The 14,241-nt window shown below is 53.1% G+C and overlaps 1 protein-coding gene across 1 annotated transcript; it reads right to left on the bottom strand.

The window, feature by feature from the left end:
- Nucleotides 1-1,167: 1,167 nt before the first annotated feature.
- LOC127040986 (C-type lectin domain family 2 member D-like) lies at nt 1,168-12,974 on the bottom strand. The gene is made up of 5 exons (XM_050935502.1): nt 12,959-12,974; nt 12,498-12,653; nt 10,323-10,510; nt 8,219-8,322; nt 1,168-2,282 (listed from the first exon to the last, which is right to left on the bottom strand). Exons 1-5 carry the CDS (start codon nt 12,972-12,974, stop codon nt 2,132-2,134), a joined length of 615 nt encoding a protein of 204 aa, XP_050791459.1. The 3' UTR covers nt 1,168-2,131.
- Between the last annotated feature and the right edge of the window lie 1,267 nt (nt 12,975-14,241).

The following is a 14,241-nucleotide window of genomic DNA, read 5'->3' as shown; positions in this document are numbered from 1 at the left end:
TTCTTGAATCCAGCAACCCAAAAATCCCCCGAAGTCCAACACCCCAAAAATCTCTTGAGTCCAGCAACCCAAGGATCACCCAAAGTCCCAAAAGTCTCTGTCCCTGGTCAGTGCAGCCCCAGAGTTCAAAAGTTTATCTGCAGGGTTTTACCCTCCCCCCAGACTGGGTGGAAATGGAGGGAGAAAAGGGGGACATGCAGGGTGTAAGGGGCACCTTACGTGGTCTGAGGCCATCTGCCCACCTCTCCATGATGTTCCACTGCAGCCTTCACCACGAGCTGCTCCTGCTGTCCCATGAACTGTTCCGCTCTACCAGCCATGCTGCTCCTCCAGCCATCCCCACAAACTGCTCCACTCCTTTCCACCGTTTCATGGACTGCTCCAACACTCCCACAAACTGCTCCACTCCACCAGCTGCTTAGCAATAGATCTTCAGGCTCCCCCACTAATTAACACAGCACTCAGTAATTTCAGCTCTTAGTAACTTCAGCTCTCTAGTGATTTCAGCTTCTAGTAGGGGAGCCTCAGTGCTGGGGCACCATTGGGCCAAAGCAAATTCACCGCAGTAGCCTGTAACTAGACTCCTAATAAAATGAAAGTTAGCTCTGACAGCAGCAGCAATAACAACAACAAATTGGTGTTTCAGGCTCAGAAAAAGGACCCACACAACAAGGCACAAATCTCTGCACCAAACCTCTCTCAGTTCACTAGGTTTTGGAATCCATGTCCCTTGTCTAGCAAGTGCTACTTAGGTGATAGTGAGTCCCTCTGTCATAAAACAGTTTCATTGTCCTTCATTAACATAATCAGGGTAACAACACTTTATTCCTCCTGCCCCAATAACAGAGACACTGGGGATCCCACAGCAGCCAAAGTGACCATTTGGGCTGCTGTGGGCTCATGCTAGGCAGGTGGGTATGCCTATGCAAACAAGATCTGCTCCTGACGTTCTTTTCCACACTTGCCATAATTCACCACCAGATGTCAGGGTAGAGCTCATCCTGACTCTGCTTGCATGCAAAAAAATAAACTTGTTTTAATTTAAATAAAAAATCTGAAAAAAATCCAATTCTGATTTTTAAAGTCACAGCGTATCCACCCTGATCAGACCCATCCCTGGGATCAGTTTATTATGAAAACCCTGTGCAAATACTCCACAACAACAGGTTCAAAAACATAGTCCATTTATTACCCCCCATGCATATAGTCCTTAAAATCCCATGACATTTGGTCCATCAATGTCTTTCACCACCCCAGGGCTCTTCTCTGATCCGCTTCTGTCCTTCTGCCGTGTCAGCCACCCCAGCTGGAGTGCAAACCCAGTCTTCCCAGCAGCCTCTCCCCCGGGGAGTTCATCCTCACCCGAGAAATATCCAGCACTCACCCTGTTCTGTTACCTTTCATCTCTAGCAGATCAGCCCTGCCACTGTTCCCCTGGCCCTCAGCTCCCTCTGGCTCCAGCATGGAGACATCAGCCGGTTAATCCCTCTGCCACGCCCTTGCCTTCAGCCTTTCCTGTATCACCATCCTAGAGCACTGTTGCTCTCTAATGTGTCTCCTGAAGCCCTGGATATTAAAATACTGTGATTTAAATATTAACTAAGCTAAGTTATTAACCAATCAGTATGATTTTACTATGGTTATTAACCAATTGTAGTTGATAAAATAATATCTGGACAGTCAATAAAATAAAAGAATAGTTGGTCAGTTGCTGTGAGAACACATGGCGGTGTATATATCATATATATAATAGGAAATGAAACAATGGAGTCACACGAGTGTGGTTCTTTTGGGTCACACGGATACCTAATTTGGCTCCTGAACCACTGAGGATCTGACTAGAGTTTACTGAAGCGCTAAACCAGTTTTTGAAGAACAGCAGCCTCTTCTGCAGGTGTAGAGAGAATATTTTCTTCTTTTCAATTTATTCAACAAGTTCAGTTCAGTGAATGGTTCGTTCAAAGTTAAGAGTTGGAAAAGCTTTTCTGCTCCACCCCACTCCTTCCAATGGGTGAATAAAAACTAAGCCCTGGGGAGAGTCTGTAAGGAATGAAGACCCAGCTTCCTTCATCTACAGGTAGTGGAAGGTGTCTCCCCAATACAGATTTTCCAAGCCTAGTTCCTAAGAGTCTCAAGGTTCTGACTCCACAGCATATCCCTTCCCCATTGTATGGGTATCAGGTTTGCTGCAGATCCAGTGTCTCCATGTTCTGCAACGCGAGCTGCCGAACCAATCCTCATCAATCAGAAAAACACAGTCGCCGCCTCCTCTTATCTGAAACCTGCAACAGAGACACCCGGGGTGGGAATCAGGGCGGGGCGGGGCTTTGGCCATCACTCATGGACAGGGTGGCACCCAGAGGCATCGGCCCCATTTCAGACTCCTCCCTGGCAGGTGTAGGCAACAAGTACAGTAACTCTTCACTTAAAGTTGTCCCAGTTAACACTGTTTCGTTGTTACATTGCTGATCAATCAGGGAACGTGCTCATTTAAAGTTGTGCAGTGCTCCCTTCTAATGTCGTTTGGCAGCCGCCTGCTTTGTCCGCTGCTTGCAGGAAGAGCAGCCCGGTGGAGCTAGATGATAAGGCTTGGAACCAGGTTAGGCCAGCAGCCCCCCATCAACTCCCCGCTCCCCTAAGTTCCCTCTGCAGCAGCTGCCCAGCAGGCTAGCAATTGCAGCTGTCCCTCCCCCCCATTGCCATGTGCTGCTCCTGCCCTCTGCCTTGGAGCCGCTCCCCGAGACTCCTGCTTGCTGTGCGGGGGGGGGGGGGGGGGGGGGGGGAGAAAGAGGGGGGCTAAGGTCAGGGTGTGTCCCTCCCCCTTGCTCCTACACCCCACTTATCCCATCTTCCATAGAGCAGGGGACACACGACAGGGCTCAGGACCAAGGGAGCTTGCTGGCAGCAGCTGCGGTCTCAGCAAGCTGATCTAATTAATAAGGCAATGTACTTAAAGGGGCAATTGGCATCTCTCTCTCACACACACACGGTGCGGTGCACGACTCTGTCTCTGTCTGCGATGCTGTCTCCTCTCCCTCCGTTCCTGCTGCCTTGCAGAGTGTGAGAGTTAACCCTTGAGGGCTCAGCTGAGTGCTAGTTCATCATTTAGCAGTAAGGCATCCCTGGGAAATATCCCACCTTCTGACTCCTACACCTCAATCAAGCTTCACAATCATCATCACTGTGTACTAGTATTAAATTGTTTGTTTAAAACTTATACTGTGTGTGTATATGTCACGGAGTTCCCGGGCGATGCTCTGGAACTGCTCCCCACCAAGCCAGTCAGGACTTTGGGGAGCCTCCTTTCCCTTGGAGCAGACTTGTTCAGGGCAAGAAGCTCACACAGCTTCACCTCCTGGGTCTCTTCTTGGAGCATTCAGCATCCTCTGCCCCTCCGTGCGCTTCCCACAGCGAGTCCACCCCAGCGGGGTCCTGGGGAAGCCACCGGGTCCTGCACCCCCACTTTGCAGTCAGACGTGACTCTCAGCCAGCCAGTAAAACAGAGGTTTATTCAATGACAGGAACAAGGTCTAAAACAGAGCTTGTAGGTACAGAGAACCGGACCCCTCGGCTGGGTCCATTCTGGGGGGCAATGAGCCAGACCCCCAGGTCTGCCCTCCACCCTTGACCCCAGCCAGCTCCAGACTAACAACCCCTCCCAGCCCCTCCTCTCTCCTCAGCTCCTTTCCCGGGCCAGGAGGTCACCTGATCCCTTTGTCTCCAACACCTTCAGCTGGCACCTTTGCAGAGGAGGGGCCCAGGCCATCAGTTGCTAGGAGACAGAGTGTCAGGTATTTAGGTGCACTGGCCCTTTGCTCTGCCAGATACTTAAGAACTGCCATGGGGACACTGAGGCACCAACACAGTATTCAGAGAAAACATTAAGAACTTTCCCAGTTCGTCACATCTCTCCCCCCTTCGAGACTGAACTGAGCGAGGTCACTCCAGCCAGTGACCTGGGGAAGTTCGAACCCACCAACGTTCCCATGGATGCCCCAGCATCTCTCCCATTCCTTGGTGTGAGTTACACCAGGACAGTCCAGTCTCACGCCCTCCCTTAGGTCGGGTGTGCTTGATGGCACTTGCAGGCCGCATGTGGGAAGGTTAATGCAGCTTGAACCCTTTTGCTACCCCAATACCTCTGGGGTCCAAACTGGGACGAGGTCTTTTCCCAGCACTTAAGAGCCCCCATTTTGGCCTTGGCCAGCTCTGGGCTTGGGCAGCCCCTTCCCACTTTGTGGCCCAGACACAACACCTCTGCCGTCCCCCCTTACACTTTTCAGCTTTTAATGTTAGTCTCACCTCCTTGAGGCAGCCCAGCCCCCTCTTCACCTGGGACACCTGTTCCTCCCAGGTCTGGCTAAAGGTGCACATGTTATTAATGTTTGCCAGGGCCAAGTTCTCCATCGCCCTCTGCTTGTCTAGAATTTCCCCAGGCCTAGGCATGGGGTCAGCATCGGACACTGTGATGGCTTTAAGCTTCTGATAGCCCCCATAAAACCAGATTATTCTGTCTCCCTTGGGGATCAGCCCCACGGGTGAGGCCCATGGGCTGTAAAACGGCTGGATCCCATCTAAAGCCAGCAGGTCCTTGACCTCTCTCTCCAGGTTTTGGGCTGCTTTCCCAGTGACTTTGAACGGGGAACACCTGATGGGGAGATTGTCTCCCACCTCAGGGAAGAGATCCCCGTGGGGATCTTCCGCCTTCTTTATCCAATTCTTCCTTTTCAGGTTTAGGGGTCCCCTCACTCTCCTTTCATCCAGCAGCTCGAACGGGAAGAACCCTGTGGATTCCTGGGGCACCACCAGCTGCCTCCCGATTCCCCCCAGTTCTACTTCCCCTTGGGGAGCCCATTCCCGGTACAGGAATCCCTCCTCCTGCAGGACTGTGTCCCTGCAGCCTTCCCCAAGGGGGTTTGCAGCGCTGTGGCCAGCAAGTTCCCTTAGTTTTTCCAAGGAGGGATCCTTTTGCAGCTCGGTCTGGGATTCAGCAGCTGGGGCAGGGAGTGGGACCTGCTCCCTCTCGCTGGCTGGACCTGGGGTCGCAGCCCCCCTGAGCCCTGTCCCTGGTAGCTCCCTCCCTGCTGTGTAATTACTTCCCAGCAGCACGTCTGGACCAGGTAAACCTGTTTGGCAGCTGACCTGCCCTGCCTGGGTGTTCCCACACTTAGCTGGGGTCTCAGCTTCCCCTGTGCTCAGCACTGCCCTTGCAGTCCCAGTGGGGGCAGGCAGCGAGCTCTTTGCTCTGGTTACAGCATCAGAGCCAGCATGAGCCCCCTCTCTGGTGTGCAGGGGGGCAGGGAGCATCTCTCCCTCCCACTCAGCCCCAGGGGGCTGGTTACAGGTAGGCAGGTATCCTGAGCCCTGCAGCCCCTCCCCCCTGCCAGCCAGGTTATTTGCATTTTTACTGACCATTTCAATCCTAGCCAATTGGTTCCCTGGATTTGAATTCAAACCCTCAGCCGTTACAGGAGCGGGGCCTGGATTCTGTCCCATGGGGAGACAGTCACCCCCCAACAGGGCCTCCCAGCCGATATCCTGGAGAACCCCAACGACCAGCCAGCCCAACCCCTCCTGTGTCTGCACAGGGATCTGGGCCATAGGCAGGGCGAGGGGCTTCACCCCAGGGAACTTCACCCAGGTCCCACAGTCCCTCAGCATCTGGGGCTGCACCACCACAGTTCTCTCTGTCCCAGGGTCTCGCCCCCGCAGGCTTGTTTCCCCACTAACCCCTGGGCAGCCCCCTATGTCTTTCTGATCCACCATCACTAGTCCACGCTGCTGCTGCTTCTTCTGCAGCTTTTCCTCAGGCTCTTGCTCTCTCTTACGGTCCTCTCGCTCTCTCAGGCTCTGCTCCCATCCCATCCGTCTTCAATCTCCTGATGGGGAACCCAATCGTGAAGACCCTCGTCTGATTGGGGACCAGACTCCCGGGGATGCCTGGCTGATGCTCCAGCTGCTCTCAGATTCTCTTGTAGCCCCATCTGGGCCAGGAATCTGCTCCTCAGAGCGGTCCTTCTCCTCCAACTGCACGATTAACTGTGCCTTGGTGAATTTCCCCATGTGTAACCCTCTCTTTGTGCACAGGATCATAATGTCCTTCTCAAGGAGATGGTGATAGGCCATCACTTCACCGTTCCCAAGTGGCTCTGGACTCACAGGCCTGTGTGCTCTTGGCTCCCCCATGGTTTTCAGGAAGAACCCCTGGTGTGCCAGCCCTTTTTGTGATCACCACCTCTTTGCCAGGGTCGAGCTGCAGACTCCTCCGCCCCTGGGACTGCTCCTGCAATCCCCCGGGGAACCCTGCTACTGCAAAAATCCTTCTCTCTCCCAGGGTCGAGCGGCAAGCTCCTCTACCCCTGAGACTGCTGGCTGCAGTCCTCAGGGGGACCCTGTTACTCCAACAGTCCTTCTCGCTGGTCACACACTCCCAGAGGTTAACTGCCCCCTGAAACCGTCCCACTCTGAGCCTTCAGCATGCCTGGTCCTCATTATTCCTCCTTTGTTTTACTGCTCCCCAGTCACTTACTGCAAGCAGCGCCATTCACGGGGTGCAGTACGTCCCGCCGCTGCCACCAGTTGTCACGGAGTTCCCGGGCGATGCTCTGGAACTGCTCCCCACCAAGCCAGTCAGGACTTTGGGGAGCCTCCTCTCCCTTGGAGCAGACTTGTTCAGGGCAAGAAGCTCACACGTCTTCACCTCCTGGGTCTCTCCTTGGAGCATTCAGCATCCTCTGCCCCTCCGTGCGCTTCCCACAGCGAGTCCACCCCAGCGGGGTCCTGGGGAAGCCACCGGGTCCTGCACCCCCACTTTGCAGTCAGACGTGACTCTCAGCCAGCCAGTAAAACAGAGGTTTATTCAATGACAGGAACAAGGTCTAAAACAGAGCTTGTAGGTACAAAAAACCGGACCCCTCGGCTGGGTCCATTCTGGGGGGCAGTGAGCCAGACCCCCAGGTCTGCCCTCCACCCTTGACCCCAGCCAGCTCCAGACTAACAACCCCTCCCAGCCCCTCCTCTCTCCTCAGCTCCTTTCCCGGGCCAGAAGGTCACCTGATCCCTTTGTCTCCAACACCTTCAGCTGGCACCTTTGCAGAGGAGGGGCCCAGGCCATCAGTTGCTAGGAGACAGAGTGTCAGGTATTTAGGTGCACTGGCCCTTTGCTCTGCCAGATACTTAAGAACTGCCATGGGAACACTGAGGCACCAACACAGTATTCAGAAAAAACATTAAGAACTTTCCCAGTTCGTCACAGTATATATATAATATAGTCTTTTGTCTAGTGAAAAAATATTCCCTGGAACATAACCCCCCGTTTACATTAATTCTTATGGGGAAATTGGATTTGTTTAAAATCGTTTCGCTTAGAGTCGCATTTATCAGGAACAGAACTACAACGTTGAGTGAGGAGTTACTGTAGTGGCTATTGCATGGCAGGGAGAGGAGAAAGGGGGTGGGGCTGAAAGACGACAGCTGGGGCTTCCAGAAGAGTCTTTATGCTGGTAGATATTAGGCACGACTTGCCCACTACTCAGCTTTGCCTGACGCTCTCACCTGGACCCAGCTTTCTCTCCAGGCCCATTCGGCGCAGAGGGGAGAGAATCCACAGGCCTCTCACAAAGCAGCGAGCAGCAGCAGCTGTCTGCGGAGAAGAGTTTGATACGATCCTCCCCAGGCAGCTGGGGGACTGTCAGAGAGGCCGCGGGCCTGTTTCAAACCCGATGGGCTGTCAGGACAGACTGTTAGTAGTGAAATCAGATTTCTCCCTAGAGCCTCAAATTACCCCAATAGTGAAGCACCCTATTCTTCTCCGCACACCACTCTTCAGAGTGGGCTTAGGGAGTCTAACTTCCACCCGGACAGCCCAATGGGGAAGGGGGAGCTCTGGTTAGTGTCTCCTCCAGCAACCTCCCTTGTGCCCGGAACTGTGATGCATTGTAAGCCCCGTGGGGCAGGGACCATCTTTCTGTTCTGTGATCATACAGCGCCTAGCACAATGGGGCCCTGGTCTAGGACACTGAGGTGCTATGTTACTACAAATTATGGTAACACTGCACAGGGGCCACAACTGCTGGTGGAATATTGGTTTTAGTCCATGAAAACCAAATACCAAGAAGAGCCCAAACAACCTTGGTTGAATATATTCTTCATCTTTTGGCAGCATGGCAGACACTCACGATCTAACACGGAGAATGTTACTGGAGGGAAAGGGACTCACCGATTGTCGAATTCGGTGCCATTGGGCCATCTCCAGGGCTGGCCTAGCTTCCTCTGGAGGCCGATCCAACGGTCGAGGAAGCCCTTATAGCGCAGCAGGAAATCCTGAAAAATAAGACAAGGCAGATTACGTTTAGGCCCCTGGCTCTGGTGCTCACCTGCCCCTGTGGCTCTGTGTGGTACCCAGTCAGAAGTTCTGGTTGGGCCACCTACAGTTTGCCAGCTGAGAGCCCCAGGTCCAATGACACCAGCCCAGCCTGTGCCACAGGGGGGATGAGAACAAGTCGCAGTTTAACAAACCAGCTGTGGATCATGAAGACAGGACTCAGTGACAGCAGCAGTTCTCCCCTCCACCAGCCCCGCTCTATGTTTGGAAGGGGTCAGAGATGGCAAGGGAAGGGCCATCAGGAGAGCAGCTGGAAGCTCCCTCCTCTGACAGCAGCTTCAGCCGGTGAACCGATCACTGGCTGAGAATCCCAGTTTGATGGACGTCCCATCAGACTGGGGCCTGCTCAGCTGGGAGCCTGGGGACACGTGCAGGAGCTGTGGGCTGCTCAGAGGCCATTTTACCCCATCTGTCTCCATCCCCACATCCATGTTACATGGACAGACCTGCCCCTACCCCATCCTTCTCCACTCCCCTCTGGGGCTGGGCAGCTCTTGGGTTTTGCTGGCACCTCTGCCCTCCTTCCCAGCAGCGTTGCACATAGCGCCCCGCCTCCTCCCAGCCAGAAGGCAGGAACAGCTCTGCAGAAGGGCAGAGCTCACTCCCTGCACAGCCCAAGAGTGTTTCCCCTGGCGTCCACGGGGTCACTGGCTGTGGTGTGCTGGAGAGGCAGGTCCTTCGAGTGCTTGGTCATGTCAACTCCAAGTAGGTGTGTGTGCACAGTCGTCGGAAGGTTTTTCCCCTAGCAGTACTCGTCGGGTGGGCTGTGAAGCCCCCTGGAATCCTGCCTTCATGGTGGTGTATGCAGGTCCCTGCCTACCCGCAGCCTCCTCAGTTCCTTCTTACCGCCAGTGACAGTCACTGGGGCAGCTTTTCTCTTGCCACGGCAAACGATCCCCTAGTGGACTTTTTTTGTTGTACCTGTAAATAGTTGAAAACTTAGCTTTTCACATGGAAAGGACGGGGCCATTTTGAAATTCGACACAGCTCTTCATTGCAATTGCTGAGCGGATGAGGGGACTCCCGGTGTGGTCCCAAAGGATCTCGTCATGGATCACAGCCTGTTGCAGAGCGTGCTACCACCCAGCAAAGATACCTGCCCCAGTTTTAACAGCGCACAGGCCTCCTCGGCTGCATTCCTGGCGCAGTTCCCCATTGAGGACATCTGCAGGGCAGCGACGTGGTCATCAATCCACACCTTTAGATCGCATTACCCCATTACTCAGCAGGCTAGAGACAATGCAGCATTCGGCAGGGCAGTGCTGCAGTCTGCGACTTGGTGAACTCCGACCTCTCCTCTTAGGAGATGCTTGGGAGTCACTGACTTGGAAGTGACATGAGCAGGCACTCGAAGAAGAAAAAACAGTTACCTACCTTTCATAATTGTTGTTCTTTGAGATGTTGCTCATGTCCATTCCAAGACCCACCCACCTCCTCTCTGTCGAAGTATCCGGCAAGAAGGAACTGAGGAGGTAGCGGGTTGAAGGGACTTTTATACACTGCCATGAAAGTACCACTCCAGGGGGCTCCACAGCTGACGTGACAGGTACCACTAGGGGAAAAACCTTCCGACGCCATCGTGCACACACCTACTTGGAATTGACATAAGCAACACGTCTTGAAGAACAACAGTTACGAAAGGTAGGTAACTTTTTTCTCAACAGGTAGCTCATTGGTCAGGAGCTGACCAGGCCAGCCCAGCCCTACAGAGGGGGATCCTCCCATGTGGGGCTCTGGGAAAGAGAAGGGTGGGCTGGGAGTGATCCCTGACTGGAAACCCAGCTCTAGCCAGAGCTGGGATTCGGCCACCAGAAACACTCTCAGGTTTCCTAGCATGAGAGGCAACAGGTCAATTTCTGGACCTCTGGGGCTGAGCCCAGCTTGTTTCCAGCCCTGCCAAGCCCAGTCTGTTGGGTTAAAGCATCTGCCGCTCTCTCACCTTTTCCTGCTCACTGTCGATCCCAGCCAGGGAGGCATTGAGTGCAGAGCACTGGCTCTGGCTGTAGGTCCAGTTCCCGTCAGTCTCTGAGAAATAGTAGCATTTCCCTCGGTACCCGATCCAGCCGTCCGGGCAGCAGGGCACTGCAGGGGGGTCTGGAGCAGCAAGAGGTGCTTTGGATTTTTCCACTGAAAGTGAGACAAGTAACACAGGGTCAGAGACACTGTTCCCCTCAGCCTGATTCTGTAGCTGAGTGAATGAGGGAAGAGAATCGCTTCAGATCCAAGCTTAACCCCCTGGTAACTGTGCCAAGGGAGGAATGAGACTATTTGGAACAAGAAATGGACAGCCACCTCCCCCTCATCTTCTTTAGTGGTTCAGTCTCTGGGGCGGTCACAATCACAGGAAGTGCAGCTGACGAGCACCCCAGAGCAGAGTGCAGCAACACCAGAGTCACCATGAAGGCGTGGAGCAGGCAGGTAGGGGTAGGGTGACCATATTTCCCTACGCTCAATACAGGACAGCTGGTAAAATTACTCATCTTCAAGCGAGTTCAATGGCAATCAATCAGAACTGTGCAGTGCAATCATTTAAATTAACAGCAAGTTGATTGAGCCCCTGTGGGGGAAGGAAGGAGCCTGCTGGCCAGGCTGCTCATGAGTTGAGCGCTCCAACCAGGGGCTGGTTCTCTGCGCAGCGCTGGGAGAGGGATGGGCCCTGCTGGGGGAGGGGGGATATGGAGGAGCAGCTGGGCTAGTGGAGGGTGAAGGGGCAAAGCAGGGAGAGGGGGAGTGTGTAAAGGGCCGATGGGTGGGCAGCAGGGGCGACATGTAACTTACCTGGACACCGTGCTCACCAGCCACCGCTGGCTGGCTGGAAACAGGATGGGGGCTGGGGAGGGAGCAGGGTCCTGCTGCCTGAGAGCCGGCACGCAGCAGGGGCTGTGCTGATGGAACAGCAGGGGGAGCTGACAGCCCCGCGCACTGCATCTTCGCCCCCCTCCCCACTCCCATCATTGGCCACTGCCCCCCGCTCACTGCTAGTGGGCGGGCGGCTGGCGAGCAGGGATCCGGCCAGAGCAGGACCCGCCAGTACTGATGGGAAGGAGACAGAAAATTTGGGACAAATTTCCCTATTTTTAAGAAAAAGTCAGGAGACCTGCAGGAGGGCTTAAATACGGGACTGTCCCTTTAAACACGGGACGTCTGGTCACCCTAGGTAGGGGGAACGATACCTGATGGTCGGCACAGACCAATATTGACACCAGACAGAGTTCAATATAATTACATGGGATGCTGGGTCTGCTAACCCAGGGACGTCCTGCTCCCCCAGCTGCCTGGTTCCCCTCTTTGCTTTAGAGATGCCTTGAGATGAAGACGGGATTAGACTCACAACAGGAAACAAACCCAGGGGCTTCTTGGAGCAGCTTGTCTTGGAACCCACAAGGGAAGAGGCAATTCTTGAGTTAGTTCTAAGTGGTGCAGAGGATCTGGCCCAAGAGGTGCATGTAGCTGAACTGCTCAGCAACAGCGACCACAATGTACAGTGCACCCGGAACAGTATAAACAGCAGCCCTCAAACGGCACCGACTGGGCCAGTTAGCGTCTCTGGGGGACCTTCACTTCCGATTTCTTTCATCTCAGCCTCAAGGCGGGGTTTGATACTGAAAGATACGGCCTGAGTCAGTGACACAGGAGCACCCACCAGCCCTGAAAAGGGGCTGCAGAAAGACCAGCCCGATAACGGCAGAGCGGTGTGCTGCAGACGGGACGTGCTGCTTAGCAACTATGAGATAGCAGGTATAGAATCCATCAATAAGGTCTGTCAATAATGTGCCCTTTGAGCGCTGCTGATCCTACAGCTCCATGTGCACTGTACCCTAGACACACAATATGTGTATGGGGAGCTGAGAAGCTCTGAGGTGTAGGAAGATTTAGCACCATGAAAACGTCCCCACTTGATATCTCTGGGCCTCAGTTTCCCCATCCAGAAAACAAGAGATAACAAGCTCTCTGTGCCTCACAGATCTCCAGCTGCTAAGGTGATGGGGCTGCATAAGCCTTTAGACAAACTCCTTTCTCATCTGACTGCCGAAGCCAAAGGGGACAGGGAGGAGAGATTCTGTGGCTGCGACAGCTGCAGGGGGAGCAGAGACGGGCTGGGACATGCACTTACCTCTTAAAAGTTCTGCTAGAACAGCGATAATGATGATCAACGTAACAACTGTGACTGCGGCTGGGACTAAGACTCGACGGTAAGCACATTTCCTGAGTGTGTGGTCAGACCCAGGGCCTGAAAGAGACAAACCCACGAGTGCTTTTGGGGAGCAGACTCATTAACAGTATCCGTGCCTGAGCCACTGTGGAGCAAGTATCTACTGTGATTCCCAGGGTGCTGCTCTTCCCGCTCTGGGTACAGACATTAACTACAGCCCCCAGTCAGAGGGCTACACACACTGATAAACTCGCCCAGTCCCAAATGACCCCACATTCACCACCCAGGATGGCCCAATACCAATACTTATTTAATCTCTCCCATTGCTCCTCCCACAGACTCTCACAGAGCCGCTACCCAGACTGGCTCTTGGCTCACAGTTCCCCAGAGCGGTGAGGGATGGGAACATGTCTCTCACTCACCTTTACTCTGCCCCATGCTCGGCCTTTGCCCTCCTCCGCCTGAAGGAATCAGACTTCCCCCTCCACACCCAGCCGCTAAGCCTGCCAGCTCCAGCTGTATCCACCCCCTCCCCAGAGCCTGAGACTGGACACTCAGCTCCTTCCCCCCCTTACGGGAAGCTCATGCAAAGGCTATCTGGTGTCAATGGTGTATGACTGAAACGTACCATTGATATCACTGATATTGCCACTGTTACATAATTGCAACAAACCTTGTACAACATATGTCATGGCAGGTGTCAACGGAAAAGTTATGATTGCTGAGTATGATTATCCGGTGCCTGAACATGTAGCATCTTTGTATCTGAAGTTATGAATATTGACTTATGTACCAATATTTCAAATGGGTTTGCTCCTGGAGAAACACCTACAAGGTAGTTTATTTACATCCACTCTGGTCAACACATTGTGAATAAACTATTCAAGCTGATGGACCTTTAAAGAAAACTTAACTTTTCCATTGCGTCATAGAAGAAACTTGTCCCCCACCAGTGAGCCTTCCTGGGGCCGCTTTAGACAGAATTTGGGCAATGGCTGCTCCTGAGAGTCACCAAAGCATGCATGAGCATGTGACTTGCTCATGTGACCCTGGACTCCATCTTGTGCCTGTACTTTTCCACACACTGTGCTGGGGGCTTCGTTTTGGGACAGTGACATGGGAGAAGAGAGAAAAGACCTTGGAAATATCTCCAGTTTGCCTTCATTTCCTGCTTCATTTCTCTGGTCTGGATTTTTAACAAGGAAGCTCTAAACGGGACTGATAACCCCCAACCTGCTTGGGTCATTTCCAGGGAGACTTTTGCAAACTTGCAGTTCGCTTTATCACTGCTACAAACCTGATCCAAGAACTGAGCGCATTCATTCGATTGCCTTAACCACTTTATCTCTCTCCTTCTTTCTCTTATAACTAAACCTTTAGATACTAAAGGATTAGCAACAGCATGATTATTGGGTAAGATCTGAGCTATGTATTGACCTGGGTATGTGAATGATCTTGTGAGATTAGAAGAACCTTTTGTTTGATGAAATTGGTTTTAAATAGCCTCACATCATGAAGTTTGGTGGTTTTGATGGTAATGTAAGAACTGGAATGACTAAGAAAACTGCTTTTCTGACTTCTTGTTAGCTGGTGAGGTGAGACAGAAGTTTACTTTTATTACTGGCTTGGTATATCTAATGGAGACTAACCACCAGTCTGGGGAGTGTCTGCCCTATTTCTCAGCAGTTTGTTCTGAATTTGTGAC

The sequence above is a fragment of the Gopherus flavomarginatus genome (genome assembly GCF_025201925.1).
Source record: "Gopherus flavomarginatus isolate rGopFla2 chromosome 12 unlocalized genomic scaffold, rGopFla2.mat.asm SUPER_12_unloc_5, whole genome shotgun sequence".
NCBI lineage: Eukaryota > Metazoa > Chordata > Testudines > Testudinidae > Gopherus > Gopherus flavomarginatus.
Note: the sequence above shows the minus strand (reverse complement) of the source record. Positions and strands in the feature narration are given on the sequence as shown.